The sequence below is a fragment of the Rhynchophorus ferrugineus genome, unplaced genomic scaffold (assembly GCF_030347505.1).
Source record: "Rhynchophorus ferrugineus isolate W39M unplaced genomic scaffold, kcgeb_rfMv2 rfM2, whole genome shotgun sequence".
Classification (NCBI taxonomy): domain Eukaryota; kingdom Metazoa; phylum Arthropoda; class Insecta; order Coleoptera; family Curculionidae; genus Rhynchophorus; species Rhynchophorus ferrugineus.
In genome coordinates this window covers 34,651,067-34,670,866 of record NW_027472581.1, presented here as the reverse complement: position 1 = coordinate 34,670,866, position 19,800 = coordinate 34,651,067, and the positions used below count along the sequence as shown (strand labels likewise).

At 33.4% G+C, this 19,800-nt stretch overlaps 2 protein-coding genes and 1 long non-coding RNA gene across 3 annotated transcripts in view; 1 reads left to right on the top strand and 2 right to left on the bottom strand.

The window, feature by feature from the left end:
• Positions 1–30: 30 nt before the first annotated feature.
• LOC143191906 (uncharacterized) lies at positions 31–415 on the top strand. The gene is made up of 2 exons (XR_013004667.1): positions 31–170; positions 223–415. It is a non-coding gene; the product is annotated as an uncharacterized LOC143191906 (long non-coding RNA).
• On the bottom strand, positions 387–1,955 carry Hibch (3-hydroxyisobutyryl-CoA hydrolase). Its single transcript, XM_076397342.1, has 4 exons — positions 1,814–1,955; positions 1,521–1,752; positions 719–1,471; positions 387–667 (listed from the first exon to the last, which is right to left on the bottom strand). The coding sequence occupies exons 1-4, from the start codon at positions 1,814–1,816 to the stop codon at positions 531–533; spliced, it is 1,125 nt and encodes a 374-aa protein (XP_076253457.1). The 5' UTR covers positions 1,817–1,955; the 3' UTR covers positions 387–530.
• A 6,797-nt stretch (positions 1,956–8,752) lies between these two features.
• The window catches only part of jeb (low-density lipoprotein receptor domain-containing jelly belly protein), a 187,797-nt gene continuing 176,749 nt past the window's right edge, over positions 8,753–19,800 (bottom strand). Inside the window, exon 3 of the mRNA XM_076397350.1 lies at positions 8,753–8,948. Within this exon, the coding sequence (XP_076253465.1) occupies positions 8,889–8,948 (60 nt within the window). The 3' untranslated portion in view covers positions 8,753–8,888. The remainder of the gene's footprint in view (positions 8,949–19,800) is intronic.

Genomic DNA, 19,800 nt, shown 5'->3' with positions numbered 1-19,800 from the left:
TAAGTAATCCTATTGAAACATCTATAAAGTCCAAGTTAGAAAATAGCCTACAGCCATCATATTTAAAAATTATTAATGAATCTTATATGCATAGTGTTCCGAAAAATTCTGAGACCCATTTTAAAGTTGTTGTAGTATCAAAGGAATTTAAAGATATGTCATTAATTAAGGTAGGTAGTGTTAATAGTTTTTTCCCATTACTGAGAAATATTTTACTTAGAGACATCGAATTATTAACGACATATTGAAATCTGAGTTACAAGGTGGTGTACATGCTTTGTCAATTGTAGCAAAGACACCTGATCAGTGGACAAATGATGAAATTGAATCTAGTCCTAATTGTAGAGGAGGTTTTGGTAAATAAATAAGTATTGTATATAGAACTCTTTCTAATATAATATGTATATAAACTATATTTACTGCCTTTTTATAATATTATATTTCTGATTGCTTGTTTTAATTAATATTTCTTACATTAAGATATGAATTATTCAAAATATAACAATATTCATTCTAATATCTGATTTCAATCACAACTTTGGCTTCAGTTCTTGTTTTTCAGGAAGTTTTTCAAAGTAACTATCAACAATTTCATCAGTCACATCTTCCAAAGTTGCAGGCTGCCATTTTGGGGATTGATCTTTATCAATAAGCAAGGCTCTAACTCCTACAAAGTAACATGATAAACCATCCATAGCCATGAGAATTTAAATAATACCTTCTCTAAAATCATGATTATTAACACAATTTACAGCCATGCGATACTCCATCCTAAGACAATCCAATAAATTTAAACTTTTTCCATATTCTAATTGTCTGTAGGTAATTTTCAGGCTTGTTGGTGACATTTTATTCAGTGTTTTGATTGTTTCTTCAGCCCACTGGGAACCATCTTTTACCAAACGTATAAACACCTCTTCTACAGTAGGAGCTCCAAAGCAGTGATTGATTTTGTCCATATAGGGGGACAACGAAAATTCACTTTTATTATCATTGTGATATTTGGCTAGTACAGTTTTAATATCAGATTCATTGGATGTTTGAAGTAAGTCTTCTTCCAGATTATTTAGTTTGGAACTGTCAACTAAATGAGTAGCAATTCCTGCCTTGAAAATATCAGCACCTTTAAGCCTCACTCCAGTCAATGCCAAGTACCACCCTAGTCTTCCTTCAAGTCTGGGCAAGAAGTGAGATCCCCCTACATCTGGGAATAGACCTATTTGAGTTTCGGGCATGGCAAACAATGAGCGTTCTGTTGCAACTCTGTAAGGACCATGAACAGATAAACCAACACCTCCACCCATAACAATACCATCAATAAATGCAATATAAGGTATTTTGTATGTCCCTATAAGTCCATTGTTGGTATATTCCCAACGGAAAAACTCATGTCCCATTTTATCTCCCTTGAAAGCTGCTAAAGCTATGGCTTTAACATCTCCTCCAGCACAGAAGGCTTTACCTCCTTCACCTTAAGAAATCATGTTAATACTAATATCATAATAATGGGGTTTACCAACCTTTTACAATAACCAGTGATTTAGTTGTCTCCCATTTCTTTAAAGCAGGATAAATTTTATTCACCATTGACAAATTCAATGAGTTCAAAGCCTTAGGACGATTTAATATTATAATGCCTTTATCGCCAATTTCCCGAGTGAGTACGTCGCTCTCTTCAGTCGACATTTTTCGACAATTTTTGTAGAATTTCGACAAATTCTGAGGCACTGACAATATTAACCGCCTACTTAGCTAAAAACAAACGAAAAAAATATTATGAACAAACAGAAATCACCACTTGAATATCACAAACCATGGTGAAGTGGTTCTAGACAGGAACAATTTTTGTTGATAAATTTTTTTAACCTTCGACCACTGCTAAATCTTAGGTTAATAAATTTTAAATATTGCGTCACATATAAGTCGTTCATATCCACTGTCAAAAAATTCAAAATAAAAGGCCAAGCACTCATTATCCCAACATTGATCAGATTATAAACGATTATATAAAATTTAAGTGAGGTTATTGTTACAGATAATTGACGAAAATATTTTTTTGGTTTTAAATTGTAGCTGTCTATAATTGAAATTATTATTATACTAATGCAGTTTTCTGTAAATATTACGGAATATTCAGTTAAAAATGGTAGATGGTAGTGCATGAAGATGCAAACAATTTAATTATATAACAAAAGAGATACAATACCTGCTTTTTTTACACTTCGTTTTTTGTCAGTAGTCAAAGTCAGTGGTGGTGTCATCTGCTGTTCGGGAATATATTTTAAAATTCAGTTAAAAATATGGAGATATTTTTAGTTTATTAAATTATTAGTTTATTATTTAAATTAAATATCTTTATTGATCTTTTAACTCTAACTTTATTATTGTTATATTAATAAAATGTAACCATGGATTTGTTGTATAAGTCAAAAAAGATTTCTATGTTTTCCATTTCGAGTAGTTAATTCAATATTTTTTTACCGCATTTTTTTCAGATTGTTGCGTTCGTTTTTGTATTTTTGTTGTACAGTAAAACTCATACAATATATTTTTTCACAATAATAAGAAAGTTCTAAAGTGAACGAATAAATTTGACATGTTTAAATATTGATGAGTTTGTGGATTTTCAACGAATGTTCGATATTTTGGCATCAATATCGAGAGACTGATATATCTGTAACAAACATTTGTGTTTGGATTTTGATTGGACACCTACCTATTATAAATAAAATATGTACGTAATCTATATATTTTATTATACATTTATTGTTATTAAAAATACAATGTGAGATAATACAATTTTATGAGTATATATTTATATTTATTTTTACTTTTACAATGCTATACATATCGCTTTCTATGGTTTTGATAGTTTTTTTCTAAGCCTTTTCGAAGTTGTTTCCTATATCTTACACCCAAAAGGTCGATTTCGTCTCAGAAGTATGATCACAGATGGAAACATGTAGAAATTGGCTTAACTATCGTATCTGAATCTAACTACATTCAAAACAGATACATCGAAGGGAACAAGTTTTTACTAACAACGGAACGGTTTAATAAATATGTGGGATTACTCTAAAACGGATAAGGTCTATTTCTGAAATCCTTCCTTAGCAATTATAACAAGTTACTTTTGTTACCCAGCAACGTAGTTACCAGGCAGACGATAGCCGCGGGTTCGAATCCTGAAGGGACATAGTTGTAACTTTATCTTTGTGAATGTTTGTAGTTATGTTTCTTCACAGGCAAGAGTGTAAAATTGGACAAGGTAAAACCATGAGCGTTTGCTTGCTAGTGCCTAGGCTGGGTAAGAGAGAATGTCCTCTGTGAAAGCCTCTAAGTTGTGTTTTTTGTGAAAACCAAGTTGTACAGCTAGTATCGAATTGTATTTTGCTGAAGTTGATTTAGAAGGAATGTGGATTGTACGGGTAACAGAAGCCCTGGATTACTGCTGAAATTGCCGTATTTTATTAAACTACTGCAAATCGTGAGATTGTAGGGCTTTAATTAGCGATGAAGCTTTGTAAGATGCAACGTCACACTGAGCATATTTGTGAAACTTTTCACGAGTGGGATGCCTGATTCCAGATTGACGTTCCTCATAAGCAATGGGGTATTGTGTAACGCGAATATTTTTTTGGGTTGAAACACTTGGAGTTTTGCAAGTTGTCTCTTAAGGAAGTACTTATACCACACTCCATAGAGGCAGACTGGATGAACCAACAATTTATACAGGGTTGCTTTCTGAGGAATTGGGAGTTTGCTTTTTAGTGGAAATTGAATGCTATACTACGGTCGAAATGTAGACCGAGGTATAGGACTTTTTAGGGCCAGGGGATAGGAACTATTTCGATTTGAAGGCTCCCTCTGATGTTGAAACAGAGCAACCTGAGTTTTACTCAAGTTAATCTGCAGTCGTCAGAACTTGTACCACACGATCGTCTGGTTAAGTTGGTTTGGAGTCCGTTTTGAATTGCACCGGGACAATATCCAGTGGTGAAAAATGCGGCGGCGTTTGAATAAAATGCTGTGTTCTGCTGCTTCGGGCGAGGAAAGTTGGTGTTTAAGTTGGCCACTCGTTGTCAAATGATCATATTTTTTCATCAATTTTTACATATTCCTCTAACCTAGAGCGTTAAAATGAAATGAAAAGTCATAAAAATGTAGCAGCCACCCTTGGACTTTTGATTAGTTGCAGTCCAATCCCTATTGTTTTACTTATTTACGTAATTTTCTAAATTAAGATACTGCGAAGTATGAAAGAAAGGAAAAAGTGTAAGGATGAAAAAATTGGTTGAACGCTTACGTACTGTAGATTTGCAATCATGCACTTCATTGAAATTTTTTTATTCACATTTATGATTCACTTTCTCTTCTGTTTCAATAGATCAATAAATAGTATTACTAAAAAATAAGTTCTGTTATTTTTGTATCATACCTTTATTAAAAAAATTTAAGCGGATTATTTTGTACCAGTCATCGAAATTAAAAAAACAATTACTTTGATAGGCTATTTTCATGTAGCCGGTTTCTACTTCAAATTATAGTGGATTTTCGAAAAAAGATGCCTGGAAATAACATTTGTGGTCACAAAGTGGCTTTGCAACTGTAAATAGATTGGGAAATACACCTTTCAACTTTATTACGCCTACAGAACGATTTTTTTATGTGTGATCAAGATATTTATAGTGTTTATAGAAGTCAAATTCACATCTATCTTAATCCCCTGAAGGTATACTGTGAAACTGTTAAAAATACACAATTATATTGTTAAATTACAAAATACTGTTATAAAATATAATTTATTTTAACATAGCAGTACATTTAATGCATATATTATCAAAGGACTTGAAACTTCAGTTAGTTATACAGTTATAATAGTTTGTAGGTTAGAGTTGTGTTTTATTATTTCCATGCCATCTATCAGTTATATGAGTTTCAGGCGCGTTTTTTTACGTAGTGGTATCTCCTGGGGGCCTAATTCACCTAATTAACAATTTTATATCCAATTAATATGTTTTACTTTCATTAGAGAGCACATTTACCCTTTACGTCTAGTCCTTATTTCCTTCGGTACAGTGTTGCATTGTAAAGTAATTTTGATATCACTGTATTTCTCCTTAAATTGTTCTGTTACTACATGGATACATATATTTTGTTGTACATTTTTGAAGATATGATATGTTTTATTAACTGTCACCTGAAATAAGTGGAGCCATATTGGTATTATATGCTACCACTCTAATTACAAAATGCGTTGGTTGGCAGAAAGCGTTACAACCAATGCCTTAGAGATAAATTATAAAACACATGAAAAATGCTTGGTGGTAAAAGGAATAGTCGCAATTGTAAATATGATGATTTTATTGCTTTTATGAACGAATGGTTCTAAGACTTGCATTTTGTATTTTGTATTTTGTATTTTATATTTCAAATACACGAGTTCGAAATATAATATAACTCGTATTTTAATTAAAGCAAAACATTTTGACGAGCTTTAAATGTAGGATAGAATTAAAAGACCATTCGTAATTTTAAAACCAATTTATTGGCTGAGGCATTTATTTTACATTTATATTCACTTACTTTTACAATATTTATTAATATAGATATCAGGATAGATAGTAGTCACTCATATTTGTTTTTTTTTCATATGAGATGCAACTCTTCCAGTTTGGCTAAACAGCACAAATAGTCTTGATTATCTCAGACAGTCCCACTCTTCTAATAATTTACACCCTAACGTCATTACTGTATAATGCTACATTAGTAAAATATACTCATCTACAAAGAGTTGCGTGCTGGGGCCGCGGAAGGCCGCGTGGGGGCGCTCGCGCGCTCTCGAGATCGCAGGGTGACGGGCCCCTCTTAGGGAAAAAATAACCGTTAACAGTAGAAGTCGTCATCAGTCAACAAATTTTATTATTTATAAAAATATTTAGGCCGTCCAGTGATCTACGGTGCTTTTAATGGGGCGAGCGACCGCCCAGCGGCCGCGGCATTGTCGTTCTTTGACAGTTTGGGTCAGAAATTGACAGACGGTGGAAAGATTAGGAGGAGGACCAGGGAGACGGAGAAGGGGGAGCGGGAAGAAAAATGTTTCGGTGACTATTCTATAAATGTGCTTCAAAGGAGGCGCAAAGCCACTTCATGGAGACCCGAATGGGGATCGGTGACCCGCCATTGGGGGTCTCCGACGACGAGGCTTCGCTAGTGTGTTAAATGGTGCAATTTGTGTGACATTAATGAAAAACATCTCTAAAATTTATATAATTTAGTGCTAGTATTTTTTTTTGACATACACAAGAAGAATAACAGTTTACGATAAGAAAAATAAATGTTTTCTCTTCCTGGCGAGGGGGCGTTAGTGTTACTGTGAGAGTGCTCGACTCCTTAAAGCGAGAAATCATTATAACGATCAAAGAAACGGACCGAAACAAAAAGCGGCGAACGTTTGGTGGTTGAAAACAACAAATCCGATGACAGCATCGATGCAAGTGATTGTGCCTCTGGAGAGCGAACTTTGGCGGCTGTTTTCAAGCAACAAAAGTCCTAGTTTTTAAGTCACCGCTCGGTAACATCATATATACGCGGAGTAAGTTTATTCCGGGAAGGAACATAGTAAACGAATTACATCGAATATGTACTTTTTTGTTTTTTTTTTGGTAATTATTGCGATCGTTGCAAATGATATACGTCTTTGTTAATTATACTAATTAATACTAATTTTTTAAGGAGTCCGAATATATATCTATAATATATTTATATTTTTACGAAAACAGTTCATCGAAGCTCAAGAAAATAGTTCAAAATACTTTACTCTTGAATCATAATCATAATAATAATATATTTTTATATCACATCGAAATATATAATAATTACGGAAAAATAGTCTAATATTAAATAGGCGTTTATTTATATCGTGGTATCCGGTTGCCTACATCACACGGTCTCGGGCGCTTCCTAGCTTTAAAAAAATACAGTTTCAGGATTCAATCTCCGCTTTCGCCATTCAAACCGTGTGGCGGAGGCGCATGGATCACGGTCCCGATCCTAAATACGAAATAAAAACGGTGCAGAATGTGCTGTAGTGCTGCTTTCAATCCTTAAACTATGACAGGACTAATACTGACGCCGGCTTCCATTCGGTGTCCAACCACAACACTTGCCGGCTATTATATGGGGACTAGAGACGGGGTGTGGTGGGACTTGGGATCATAGAGGGGCGCGAAATTTAACTAAAACGGGAGAGTAAAACAGATTCTACGACCCTGAGTTTTGAAGAGTTCTCTGATTTATAGAAGGAGGGCGCGTGTGTGGGTAAGGGACGTGTTTGTAGTGAAATGGCATCTCTCGATTTACGTGGAATGTGAGGGTGGTGAGTGTGACTGGTTTTGGCGCATGCGCCGGAGTTCGGTTTTCTTGTATGTTCGACGATGAGGTAGTTGATAGAAACGTTTAAACGTTGCGGAATGTCTATTGGGTGTTTTCCATCCGCTGGTACCGCCGCATAGATCGAAAGCACGATTTCACCGTCACGGGTGCGGTGACGTAGGCCGTTTGAGATCTGAACCGAAGGAATAAAACGAAATTTCAGCGAGGAATCTAATCAGACTTTCTCGCCGTTTGCCCCGAGTACCGCGTATCGGTCTCGTTCCGTTCCGCGTTTGAATCGCGAAAATCAGCCGTCGGCTCGCCAATCCGTGAGCGCGGAAACGATAAAACCACCGTTCAAAAGGGACGAGGTGTAGATACCAGCCAATAAACACGGTGGCTCAGGATGATACGCGTCGATACCATCGCCCGGTTTCATTAGCTGATACTGCCTAGCTCTGATTCCTTCTAAACTGCGATCCAGCCTCCAGGTTTCCGCGACGGATCGACCCCTAGTCCTCTCGTTGGTTTCATCTATTTTGCCGTAGTTGCTAGTACCGATAGTTTCAACTGTATCTTTATTTAATGTGCGTAATAATACCTTACATCCAAAGCATAATATGATTTGGGAACGGGCGGATGACGCATCGGCGCCCTCTAATGGTCGCGATCCTAACCTCTCTCGGGTTTTCCTTCGTCCGTCTGTGGGGACCCGACACGATTTCCTCCTCGCTCGTTTAATAATTATTATACGACTTGTAACACTTATAAATATTAATTTCTCATAATAATAAATACATTAACTAGAACTAACATCTATGTGCATGAATTTTTAGCTGAAAATATCGGTTATTATATACAAAAATAAACGTTTTCTTTTATTAGTATCTGGTAATTTGACAACCTGCGTTATTATCGATACCGACCGGGGCAAACGGTTAACGATCTTCTTCTGTTACTTTACGCTTCAACAATATCAACAATAATAAATATTTAACAGATATCTAGATAACATATACGTAACAATACGTGTTTCTTTGGCTGAATCGAGTAACTATAGTGTAGAAACTGAACTAAAACACGGAGCATTTCCGATTCGTCGGTCCTGCGGTATAAATACTTGCGGGGTGACCGGGGGTAGTGTCGTTGTTGTAGTGGTCGATGGTTTATGGATAGGAGACCGAATCGAGGCCAACCAGTAGCTCGTTACTGTGGATCTGATTGAATGAAGAGTGTGTTGTGGCGGTTGATAGGGAGGAACGGGGGGAGGCGAGGTGGGAGTCAAGGACGAGAATAAAACGAAAATTAAACAAACTACACGGCCAGCGACAGGACGACGGAGGGGCTGACGGGCCTGACGCCTTGTGCAGGGCTCCGCAGTCGAGGCTGGCGAAGTCTTGTTGCTCTCTGAAAGTATACTAGTCGAGATGGGCGGATGCTGGGCCGTTCGGGGGTCGTCCTGGCCGGGGTTAGGTGGTGGGGCTTCCCGGAACGGCCGGACGGGGCGCCGGTGTTTAGCGACCCCGTGCCCATCGCAGTAGTGCGTCGGCTAGTACGTCTAAATGCGCCTTTGTCTGGAAATTAAAAAAAAAAACAATCATTAGAAATCGAACCGGTATTTCACGTTATAGTAGCATTAAATATTATTTTTAAGACATTTATAACAAATTATAACAAAAATTTCATCAGCAAGCGATCTAATTATTTTAACACCTCTGCAGCATTTCGAGGCCATGCTGTATACTGATCTGTACTAAAGCTAATCAGGAGATACCATGTCTGATGAGTGCGCTGGGTATCGCAGAACTTCTCATTCAAGGTGTAACAATGTGTCCTTCACATGTTTTGCAACCTGTGGCTTTGCGTTATTATACAAGAGGATGATTTTGTGCGCTTATTACTGTTACTCGCCATTTCTGTTTTTTTTTGTAAACAGTTAATTTTACTTGACAATTATATTGACACTAACATTGTTTGAAAAGAAATGTCACAATTTTTACTATTATGATAAGCTACATGATTAAATTATGATGATTTTGTAGTTTGTATACGTTTAGCTAGTTAGTAATAAGTTAAGAAATCTATCTAATTATATATCCGTTTCTATTATACAACAACTTATTATTTATACTTTATAAAAAATATTGAATTGAACCGACTTCAAAAAATAAATAAGGAACTCATTAAAAATTAAAAAATAATCAAACTTAAATTTTTAACACAAAAAAAACATTTTAAAATAAAATGTGTACATAATAATCGTTGTAATAATTAAATAAAAATAAACAGAAACCTTATTTCACCTATCTACTACATGTATTTTATATTCTACTATAAACATACAATTTAGCTTAATACTTACCTAAACCTATTTATCTATTTACAATATTATTTAACTATATAACTACTTCTAACTAATCACTTTGAAGTTGGTGCCGAGCAAAAAATTAGATTTGATTTGTTCGTAATTTAATTTTGTATATATATTACAAATTTATTTTATTATTATTATATAGTTTGGACTGGGCGATAACATTATACACAAATATCTGATTATTTTAGATAATATATATATATATATATATATATATATATATATATATATATATATATATATATATATATATATATATACAGTCCAACATAGAGCTTTCTCCTTTTTCGAAGTCGGTTAAAAACAGTGGTCATTTAAACCAATTTTAAAACCTCTTAATTAACATTGCTTTATAAACCGAACAATAAGCGATTTAATTGAAACATATTTTATTTAAACAATTAATGTAATTTTGTTTCTTAAGAGAGTGACTCATTACCGAAATGCTGTCTTAATATTTGATTCTGATTTGAATGTGAATATAGAGAATGCATGTAATTAGAGTGGGTAATGAGCCTGTGGGAATAACGGCAATAGTTCTCGAGTAAGTTCGTTTGTTATACAGGATGTCTGATTGAAATGCAAATAGAATACGGGCGAACTGAACTTTTACGGAATAAAACAAGTTTGTTCGCATGCCCGGCATCGAATTGGAACTATCCAATAAAAGTTTACAATCCACTTAACCATCGGAAAAAGCATCCATTGCGTAAACAACGCTATCGATGACAAATGGAGTTTCGGACTTGCATTTGACTCCCACACGCTCGATATAGGATCGACACTGGCGACGTCAGGTCTATCGTTGTGGGTGGTTATAGTGATAGTAACGTTGGAGCCTCTCTTGTTTATCAGTCTACGTAATAAAGTCAGTCATAATTTTTGTATGTATTTGATGAAAAATAAGTATACGTAAACATTTTTCAATTAATTGATAAATTATATATACATATAGAGCACAAAAAAATGGAAAAAGGGAAATATTGATAGGAGCTTTTGCAGATGATGCAATAATAACAATTAATAGGCGACAACACCTACAGAAAATCTTACACAGATGTAATCTGATATTGAGAAAATATGGAATGATAATGACTAAAAGCAGAACCTGAAGGGGGAGCTAGGAGTAATAAATATCCAAATTAAGGATGTAAAAATAAAACAAGTCAATGCATTTAAGTATGTGGGTATGGAAATCGAAAGCAAAGGAAGTCAGGACTCGAAAATCAATGTACGCCGAAGGTATTTGCACTGCGCTATAAATAGCAAGTTCATAAATAAAAATCAAATTTGAAGCAAAATTAAAATGGATGTATACAAGGAAATTTACAGACCAATTCTAAGTTTCGGTTGCAAAACGTGTATATTGTTAAAGAGAGAACAAAGTACATTTAGTAGAAATGAAATACCACAGAAGAGTTAGGAAGTAAATAAATATGAAAAGATCTCAATATTGTGTTAGTGGAAGTATACATAGCAAAGGGACAACTCAGATGGTGGAGATACTTACAGAGCATGAAGGACGCTAGAGAATATGGTAACCATGGACGGAGAGGAGAAACATCAGAGGACGGCCTAAACTTTCGTTTGTTATTAATGGATGATCACATAAGTGTGATTCAATTGCAGTGAACGTGCACCAGGTCTTTTTTCTAAGATCTATTCAAGTGATGAACAGTTCTGCAGTGAAAATTGTGGCATGTTTCAGGAGAGTGAAAGTTAGGGAAATGGATGCACCTAGAACAGTCGTACCAACTCTGTTATCGCTCTTATAAACACATCCATCAGTGTAAATTATTTAGGTAGGGGTATAAGTTGATCGGAGGTCATTGGATTTGATCTTGGGCTTTGATTTCCAAAAATCTTGGTGACAGTCCTCTTTACAGTATGCAGGAAGGAATTTATTAGTAGAAAAGGATGAAAGGGTCCAAATGAGAAATATTGCTACGTGGAAACTTCCGAAGTTTTTAGTGCATTTATATTGAGGATAAGGACGATGAGAGAATATCTGACGGTAAAAGATTTTTCGATATCATAAGGGTGTGGGGTGAGTCCTAGATGGGGAAGAGAGTTTTTACAGCGATCTTTAAGGTTAATTTGACGAGACACTGTGACTGAGAATTTGACTAGTAGAGGCCAATTTCTAGGGCACTATTTGGATGGTTATAAGGATGCGAAGATATAGAAGCTATTATCTGATGAAATAATAATTTTTTGATTATGCTAGGTTTGTTGCCTTTGTTAAATGATATAGATTTGAAGCATTTTTGTTTCGTATTATCATTCAGAAATTTGTGTGTGCTTTGGTAACCGTATTATCAATTATTGTGTAGACGATCATTGAGCAGCGGCCAGGTGTTATTGGACAAATATATCTTGATTATTATTAGGGGCATGCATTAAGAATTAGTAGTAATTTGGTGGTTCACTTGGTGTATTAATAAAGGAGTTTTTCCACCGGCTTATTTAGAAAATATAGTTATTGTCAAGATTAAATGTAACATGTTGTATCACATATAGAACATATAGAATTAGTAGTATTAGAACATATAGTAGAATCAAAAGTAAATTGTCAGATGGAGAATTTGTAGTCTTGGAATGTTTATTTATTATTTGGAATAATTTGAGCTAATATACGAAAGCCGTGACACCATTCTTTATCAACTACCAAACAACTTGCATATTAATTGAATGATTCAGTTTTGAACACTATGTTTTCTTCATCGCCATTTTTATAGTCTTTAACAATAAACGCTTTGGAACACAAAATTTCTTCAATTACTTATCACAATATAGAGGTTTATGATTCACCGGGTTTTAAACTAATACGAAAATTTTTTAACGGAACAATTTAATAATTGCAAGAATATTGGGTGTCATAAGAGTTGAAGTTGCGGGAATAGACGAAGCTTAGTGATAGAAAAATATTATGTCCATTATTAGTTCATGCTGAAGGTGAATTTATATTGAATAACGTGAAATTTGAATAAAACCTGTTCTTCCTTCTGAATGTATACGCCCAAAAGAAATAATTTTCGTTGAGCTGAAATAATCCGCATTGCATCTGTGTCTAAATTGATACGTCAGCTTTGGTACACGTTCAAGGAAGTCTTATTGAAAGTTTAAAGAGCCGGGTAACTACAAGGTTCACAGCCTAATACAGTATAATTCAGTGGAGAAATTTCAAGTTTCGAGCTTATACTCATACGTAAAACGTCTGTTTAGTGTGACACGATCCTTTGAATTTTTCATCAGTCACCTTGACGTGATACTGCATAAATTTGACTTCAGATGCTGGAGCCATAGACGTCGACGGGTTATATGTTTGCTTGATTTGCAATATTAAACATTTGGGGGGCGTGTTTATATATATTTTGTTTTTTCGTCAATTCAGTTAATTGGAAACGATATTTCCATATCAAATTTTGTAGTTTTTGTTGGAATGAGAAGAAGTAACATAAAACAAGTTACTGAATTATTTTACTATATTATAATTACGTATAAAATCCTTTCTGGAATTTATACTGGAGTATAAATAATTTTTTATTAATTACATCTTACAATCAATATGCTTAGTACAACCTTAATTCACAAATTAATTTATTACTATTGTTCTGTTATACTTGCATTAATACAGATTACGGGATTAATAAATTACTATGTATTTCCTAAATTAGAATAAAACTAATCTACTTAAGCCAAAGTTAAAAATATACTTATACACTAAATTTTTGGTTCGCTTCGGTCCTCTGATTTCTTGCGAGTTGTCCAGTAGCTGTATTGCTTCCACGTTGCTGTGATTTAGCAACCTTGTTTAATGTTTTAGGGCGAAATCTTGAATCACTTCGTGTATTCATTTGATTCCGAGATCATTGTGCAGCTCTTCGTTGATTATGTAGCGATAAGCATTGGTAATTAATCGTAGAACTTTGTTTTGTGTGCGTTGGATAACTAGTTGGTTTGTCGTTAGAGCAACCGCATATTTGCATATCATAGGTCCAAATATGCTTCATGATTGATTGATGGACCAATCTCTTTGATTTTAGATAAAGTTGAGAGTGACTTCCGACCAACTAGTACAGTTGCTTGACTTTGAGTCTAATTTGCTCTACTTTTTGTCTCACATGATGTGTCCAATTTAACCTACCATCGAGATATATTTCGAGGTATTTAGATGATTTTGCCTGAGGAATCGGGCATTCGTCAAGTGAAATAATTAAGTTTTTGTTAATTGGCCGCAACGCATTTTTAGATCTTGTTGACCGCTATTTGAATTTGTTCTATTGCCTTAAACAGAGATACATTTTTTGTCATTATAACTGTCTCGCCAGCAAATTTTCCAAGTGCTGTTTCTTTTGTTGTTGGGATATCAGCAGTATATAACAAATATAGAAATGGTCCCAAGATACTACATTGTGGAACTCCAGCTGAAATAGATTTAAGGGTTGAGAAGGGGCACTTAATGCGAGACTCTACATTTTCTTTCGAAAATATATGATTCTAGCAGTTGACAGTAATTCTGCGGTAGCAATTTGCTCATTTTGTAGATGAATCCCAAATTCTATACCCGGTCGAAAATTTGTGAGCCATACAGAAATATTGCAATGCAGAATTTTACATATAATATGAACTACGCAAACTATATAATGTTATTTAAAATGGTAGTACAATTAATGTACGTTAAGTATCAGGAATATATTTATTTACTGGTCTGCAAGAAAAAATCTCTTTATATTCATGCTATTATTTGATGTTATATTCATGATAACATTATATTTAGTGCTCTTTATTCGAAGTATAATATGAAATTATATATAGCATATATAATCTTTATTTAATTAAAAAAACTATTTTTAGAGTTGCAACAGTTGCAAATAAAGTAAAATAGTTTACCACACTCATCTGATACGGGATCAAGATTTTGGAGAAAAATCTAAGTTGGAGTTCAAAAAATTAATTTTGAGTGTTTTTTTCACAGCATTTGTCTGTCATTTTTGCAGATCTACAAACAATCTTTATTTTAATTTCGAGTCATTGTTTCGAGGACATCTTGTTTTTCTTTGTTCACAGTTTTTCCAAAGTTTTTCCGAGTCCCAATGTTATGTGTAGTTGTGGCATAGCACTAAAAGTTTTTGAGTGTACCATTCGCATAAAAACAGTAAAACTTGGTATATCCTGCTTGTATCCGGTAAGTATAGATAATTTTTGAGAATGTTTTACTTTCTTTCATATATATTGTCTTTTCGAGAAGTATTGGTGGGTTTTTATGACCATTGTTGACTAAATCAGCTTCCAAGTTAATTTTCGACCCGTTAATAAAAGGCCTCCATTCTTCTGGTTTTTTTGGAAACCCCCAAAACCCTAGATCATCATCTTTCGTAAAATAACTCGTAAAATCATCTTGTCGACCAGTTAAAGTATCGATCAGAATGACGACCGGATACTTAGATTTTGGTATAATTGAGCTACAAAACAGATCATTCAAATAAAATTGCTTAACTTGAAAAAATTTAAAATTGTATAACGATGAACAACTCGATTTTACGATCAGTTGACAGGAATTATTTTATATTAGCTATCTCCTCGTTAATTTTCAGTAATACTGTAGGTAAAATACCGTTACTACGAGGAACTGGTCTTCTTGCAGATGTTTGGACATATGATTTTATTCGTATTTTTCATTCTTCATTCAATCATTTTTTTGCATCTGTTGCATAACAAATGGTATGGATTTACTATCGTAATAATGGTTACTGATACAATAATCACCTATAGTTCGTTCCTTTTTTCTAACGACTAAAATGTATTTTGTACGAAATCAAATACGAACCATTTCAAATTTAATTTAATAAGAAACAAACTGAAATTACGGAATCTAGATTCGATAGCAGCAATTGATATACGGATATCGATTCAGCCTATTAAAATCATATTTATAACAATTTTGTTTGAAAGGGGATTTCCGTGCAGACCAGTGTTATTTGAATGAAGAAATAAGTTTAACTTTAAAAATCAATAATGTTATTTTAATAATCTTTCATGTATTTAAAATAAAGTCACGTTTAGAAACAGTTTTTGGATTGATGAAAATTTAATCCAATACTTATTTAGCAAGCTACTCCGTTTATCGTCACCCTAGCAGACGTGTAATTTAAGAAAATAGTTTTCTTAAACAACTCCCAAACGAACGTTATAAATCTCGCCTCGGAATAGGACAATGGAAAAAAAGAAACTACGTCTTTCCGTGGATAAAATACCTCTTATTTCTTCCGTCGCTCGGGCCGCCTAATTTAGATTTAGACGACCAGTTTAACAGTTTCTTCAGTTACGTGCTACGTTCTTTCTATTCGGGATTAAGCTTGAAAAATCACCCTGTGCCAGGTATTTAAACGTTGTCTCAATTCGAGAAATAGATTTCAGAAAAATAGTTTTGTTTGATTATAAAGAAACACGTATTATATTTGATATGGTATTTAAATTTAAAAGATAGTTTTATCAAAAATTGGGCTGCCGATGGAGTTTAAAGTTCATCAGACTGATCTACAATTCATCACGATCATAACGGATCCTCAAATTGCCTTTAAGAGGATCGTAGATACATTTTTAAGCAATTATAAAGATCTTAACTAAAAGACTATAAAACTTTTTATAGGGTTTCATCAGGACAAAAAGTAAAAATATGGAGAAACGATACCAAGAAAAATTGAGCACAACTCCATTAAGCTTGGAGACCGGGGTAACCTGGTGTCTTTCAAACTATTTAATATATTGCTTTGATAGATGAATTTGGTGTTAAAAACATCACGTTAGAATGTTAGAAAAGATAATAGTGATTGATACTTTATTTATATGGCAGATTCTTTGTCGAATAAAGCATTTTTTTAATAATATGAAGAACAATACCGTCGAGAGTCAATATATTTTGATGTCTGTTATAATTTAATTGAACAAATTTTCGAACATGGTTTAGGCGTTTTAAAAGATATTTTAATTCTCGTGGTAAAGAATTATTCGAAGAATTAGTAGCATTTGGTGATGAAGGATACAAAGAATTGTGGTCAAGAATTAACTTAATTATTCGGACTTATGACCAGTCGTCAAATATTATAAAGTTTTGAAAATATATGTTTTATTGGAGATGTGTTATGTTTAATATTTACTTTTTTCCAAGTAACTAGTGTTACAATTAGGCGTTCTCCAAGTATTAATTGTTGATATTAATGAATAAAACAAAACACCATATTTTTGTTAGTGCCACATTAACACATAACATATTTTCAGTAACAGAAATTTGCAGCATTTTAATATTTTAATAGAGCTATGTAAATTTAATGAGTTAGTTTTGTGTTATTTGTTCAAAATTGTTAACATGGTTTTAAGAGCATTTGAAAGAAGTTGAATAATAAATTGCATTAAATTACACTGAACTTACATTTTTTGCCTGTTTGCTGAGCTTTAAAAGCTTTGAAATTGCCTCAATAGGGGAGTCACATCTTATATATTTTTTATGGTTTAAATTGTTGACTGAACTTTGACCTATTCCCGTTCCCTCTTCATTCTCGAAGTTTTCTTTGGAGTACCTTTAGAAGGGAAATTACGTTGTAATGATTTTCCTGTTTTGTTCTAAACAGATTTCATCACTCTTAAAGCAACAACAAATGTGTTGTAAATATTAATTAGAAAGGTTATATCAGGGTTTGTAGAGTATTTTGTGGGTGAGCTTAGTAGATAATGAAAATTATGACCTGGAAATATCTTATTTCTATATAGTTTCGAAAGTTGGATACATTATAGCAGATTTGGGTTAGTATATTACCTCAAGAACTTATGAAAAACCTTTTTGGATAATTAATATAGTGATATAATGATATGGGTATGATATCTATTCCTCCACTCTCCAATCTATTTAGTTATTAACATTTTATACCGAAGATGTTAATATTGTGGAACATGTTTTTATATAATTAATGTCAACTATCAGAGCAATGAAATTTATTTAGTTTTTATTAATTTAAGTTATAATTACTTATTGGCATGATGATATCAAGCCCCACGGATGTTAATGTAGGAATTAAGTAGCTACAATCAATCGCTTGAGGATACAGTAAGGGTTCCAGACAGAAATTAATTCATTTTCGCAATAGGTAAAATTTTACTACAATTTTTGTGTACTTGTGTTTAATATATTATACCTATATTTGAGGCATAATGATAGTCAGACTTTTGAACCAGATGCTATCATTTCTATATTTAGACCTTAAATGAAAATATATAGATATAGAACTATTAATTATGCCTTAAGCGTTATACGAAGAACTTGTATTTGTTGATTGCATATTCTGAGAATACATTTAAAATCGCTTGATACCTTCTAACAGCAACAGTATGCCGAAAATATATGTTTTGTCGTTTACTAATTCTAGATTTCGCCGCAGAAAAAAATATGTTATTCACATTTAACATGATTCCTATAACAAAGTGATGTGATTGTGCCCGTTATATCAATTTACTGTTGACTGACATAATTATTTTTGCTGTTGCCTTGCTACTTTAGGGGATCAGCCGATGTCAAAAAAATAAAGAGCTCTAAAGCTACATCCATACATGTTTTGATTTAAAATGTTGAACTTTGACCTATTCCCATTCTGTTTCACCCCAGCTAAACCAATATTTGAAGAGAAAAATCGTAATAAAATCCTCCCCTTAAATCTTTTAGTTCCTGAAGTTTACATTGGAGAGGAAAATTGTATGGTAATGAGTTTCTTCTTTGCTGTAGAATTATTTATTCAAAAGCAATGTTATTATTTTCGAAATTATATTTTAATGTACTGTGGTTAAAATTATTTTTAAATTTAAAATTAAAATTCATTTTAAAGGACATTTTCTATGTATATTTTATATTGTTTTCTTTTGACAACTATAATTTTTTTAACCTTCACCTTCTGTTCAATATGGGCTTCAATTCACGAGCATCGTGACCCTCAAGTGAATAACTTAGAGGTTATACTAGAGGATAATTGGTTTTACCCAGATTGGTTACTGTCATGACTGACATTTTTCGATTTTATGTTCCAACATGTAGATAATCACAAGTTGACACTGAATATTATTTTGTAATGTTACCAAAAAGTGCGAATGATCTGACGGCTTTAAGTGTTTTCTATCGCTCGAGATTTATTTCACTGAACTGTAGTCATAACAGAATCATGACTCGCAGAAGTTCATTGATACTATTTCCTCTAGCACCTGCTCTTACATTATCACTCTTAAACCAAGATTCTAAACCAGTATTGACATATTGAAATAGATAGAATTAGTTTGCCAAGTTTTAACAAACATATTTTCAGTGATTTCTTTATTAGACTAAAATATAGAATACATGCAAAACAGATTTAAAGGTATTTTTTTACAGTTTTACAGTTTTTACAGTTTAGTTATATATTCCATACGTACATTCAATATCTTGTCTCACCTATCGTATTCATTAGATATCATCCCTTTAAGGTACTTATTACTCTTTTAATCTTTCTCTATTTAACAACTCTTCCAAAGTGTGACCAAGCGCGGTTATGCAAGGGGACTTTACGTTTATTACTCGCTATTGTTGACTTTCTTTGGAACGATACTTCTTCCACATTGTTTAAGTGCCTTTGGTAGAGCATTCCTGTGGTGGCTATTTCCCTTCTTTTTGGATACTTTTCTTTTATTTTTTGGATATTTTTGAATCATATAAACGTTTGGAAACAATTTATTCACCAACTGCTAAGCTGCCTGAAAGAGAGATTGGACTGGGTTTTCTTGGAATAAGTCTTGCAATTTATTGTCTTCGAATTTCTTTGATCCTAGTTGTTCTTTGTCATTGATGTTAGAATCACAATTTTTAAACCAAAATTAGCAATTGGGATATGACGAAGCAACATTGTTTTAAAGAAAATTGGCATATTTACTGTTATTAAAAATATTGAGACCATAGATTACTTTAATTTTGTTATATTTCTGTTATACAATTTAAGGAGACTTGTATAGTGGGTGGTTGGGGTCAATCCTGTTGC

What these genes read in the sequence shown, in the direction of transcription:
- Hibch (XM_076397342.1), bottom strand. An exon ending in ATCACTGGTTATTGTAAAAG is followed by an intron (nt 1,472 to 1,520) that starts GTTGGTAAACCC and finishes TGATTTCTTAAG; the next exon opens with GTGAAGGAGGTAAAGCCTTC. An exon ending in TAATCATGATTTTAGAGAAG is followed by an intron (nt 668 to 718) that starts GTATTATTTAAA and finishes GTTACTTTGTAG; the next exon opens with GAGTTAGAGCCTTGCTTATT.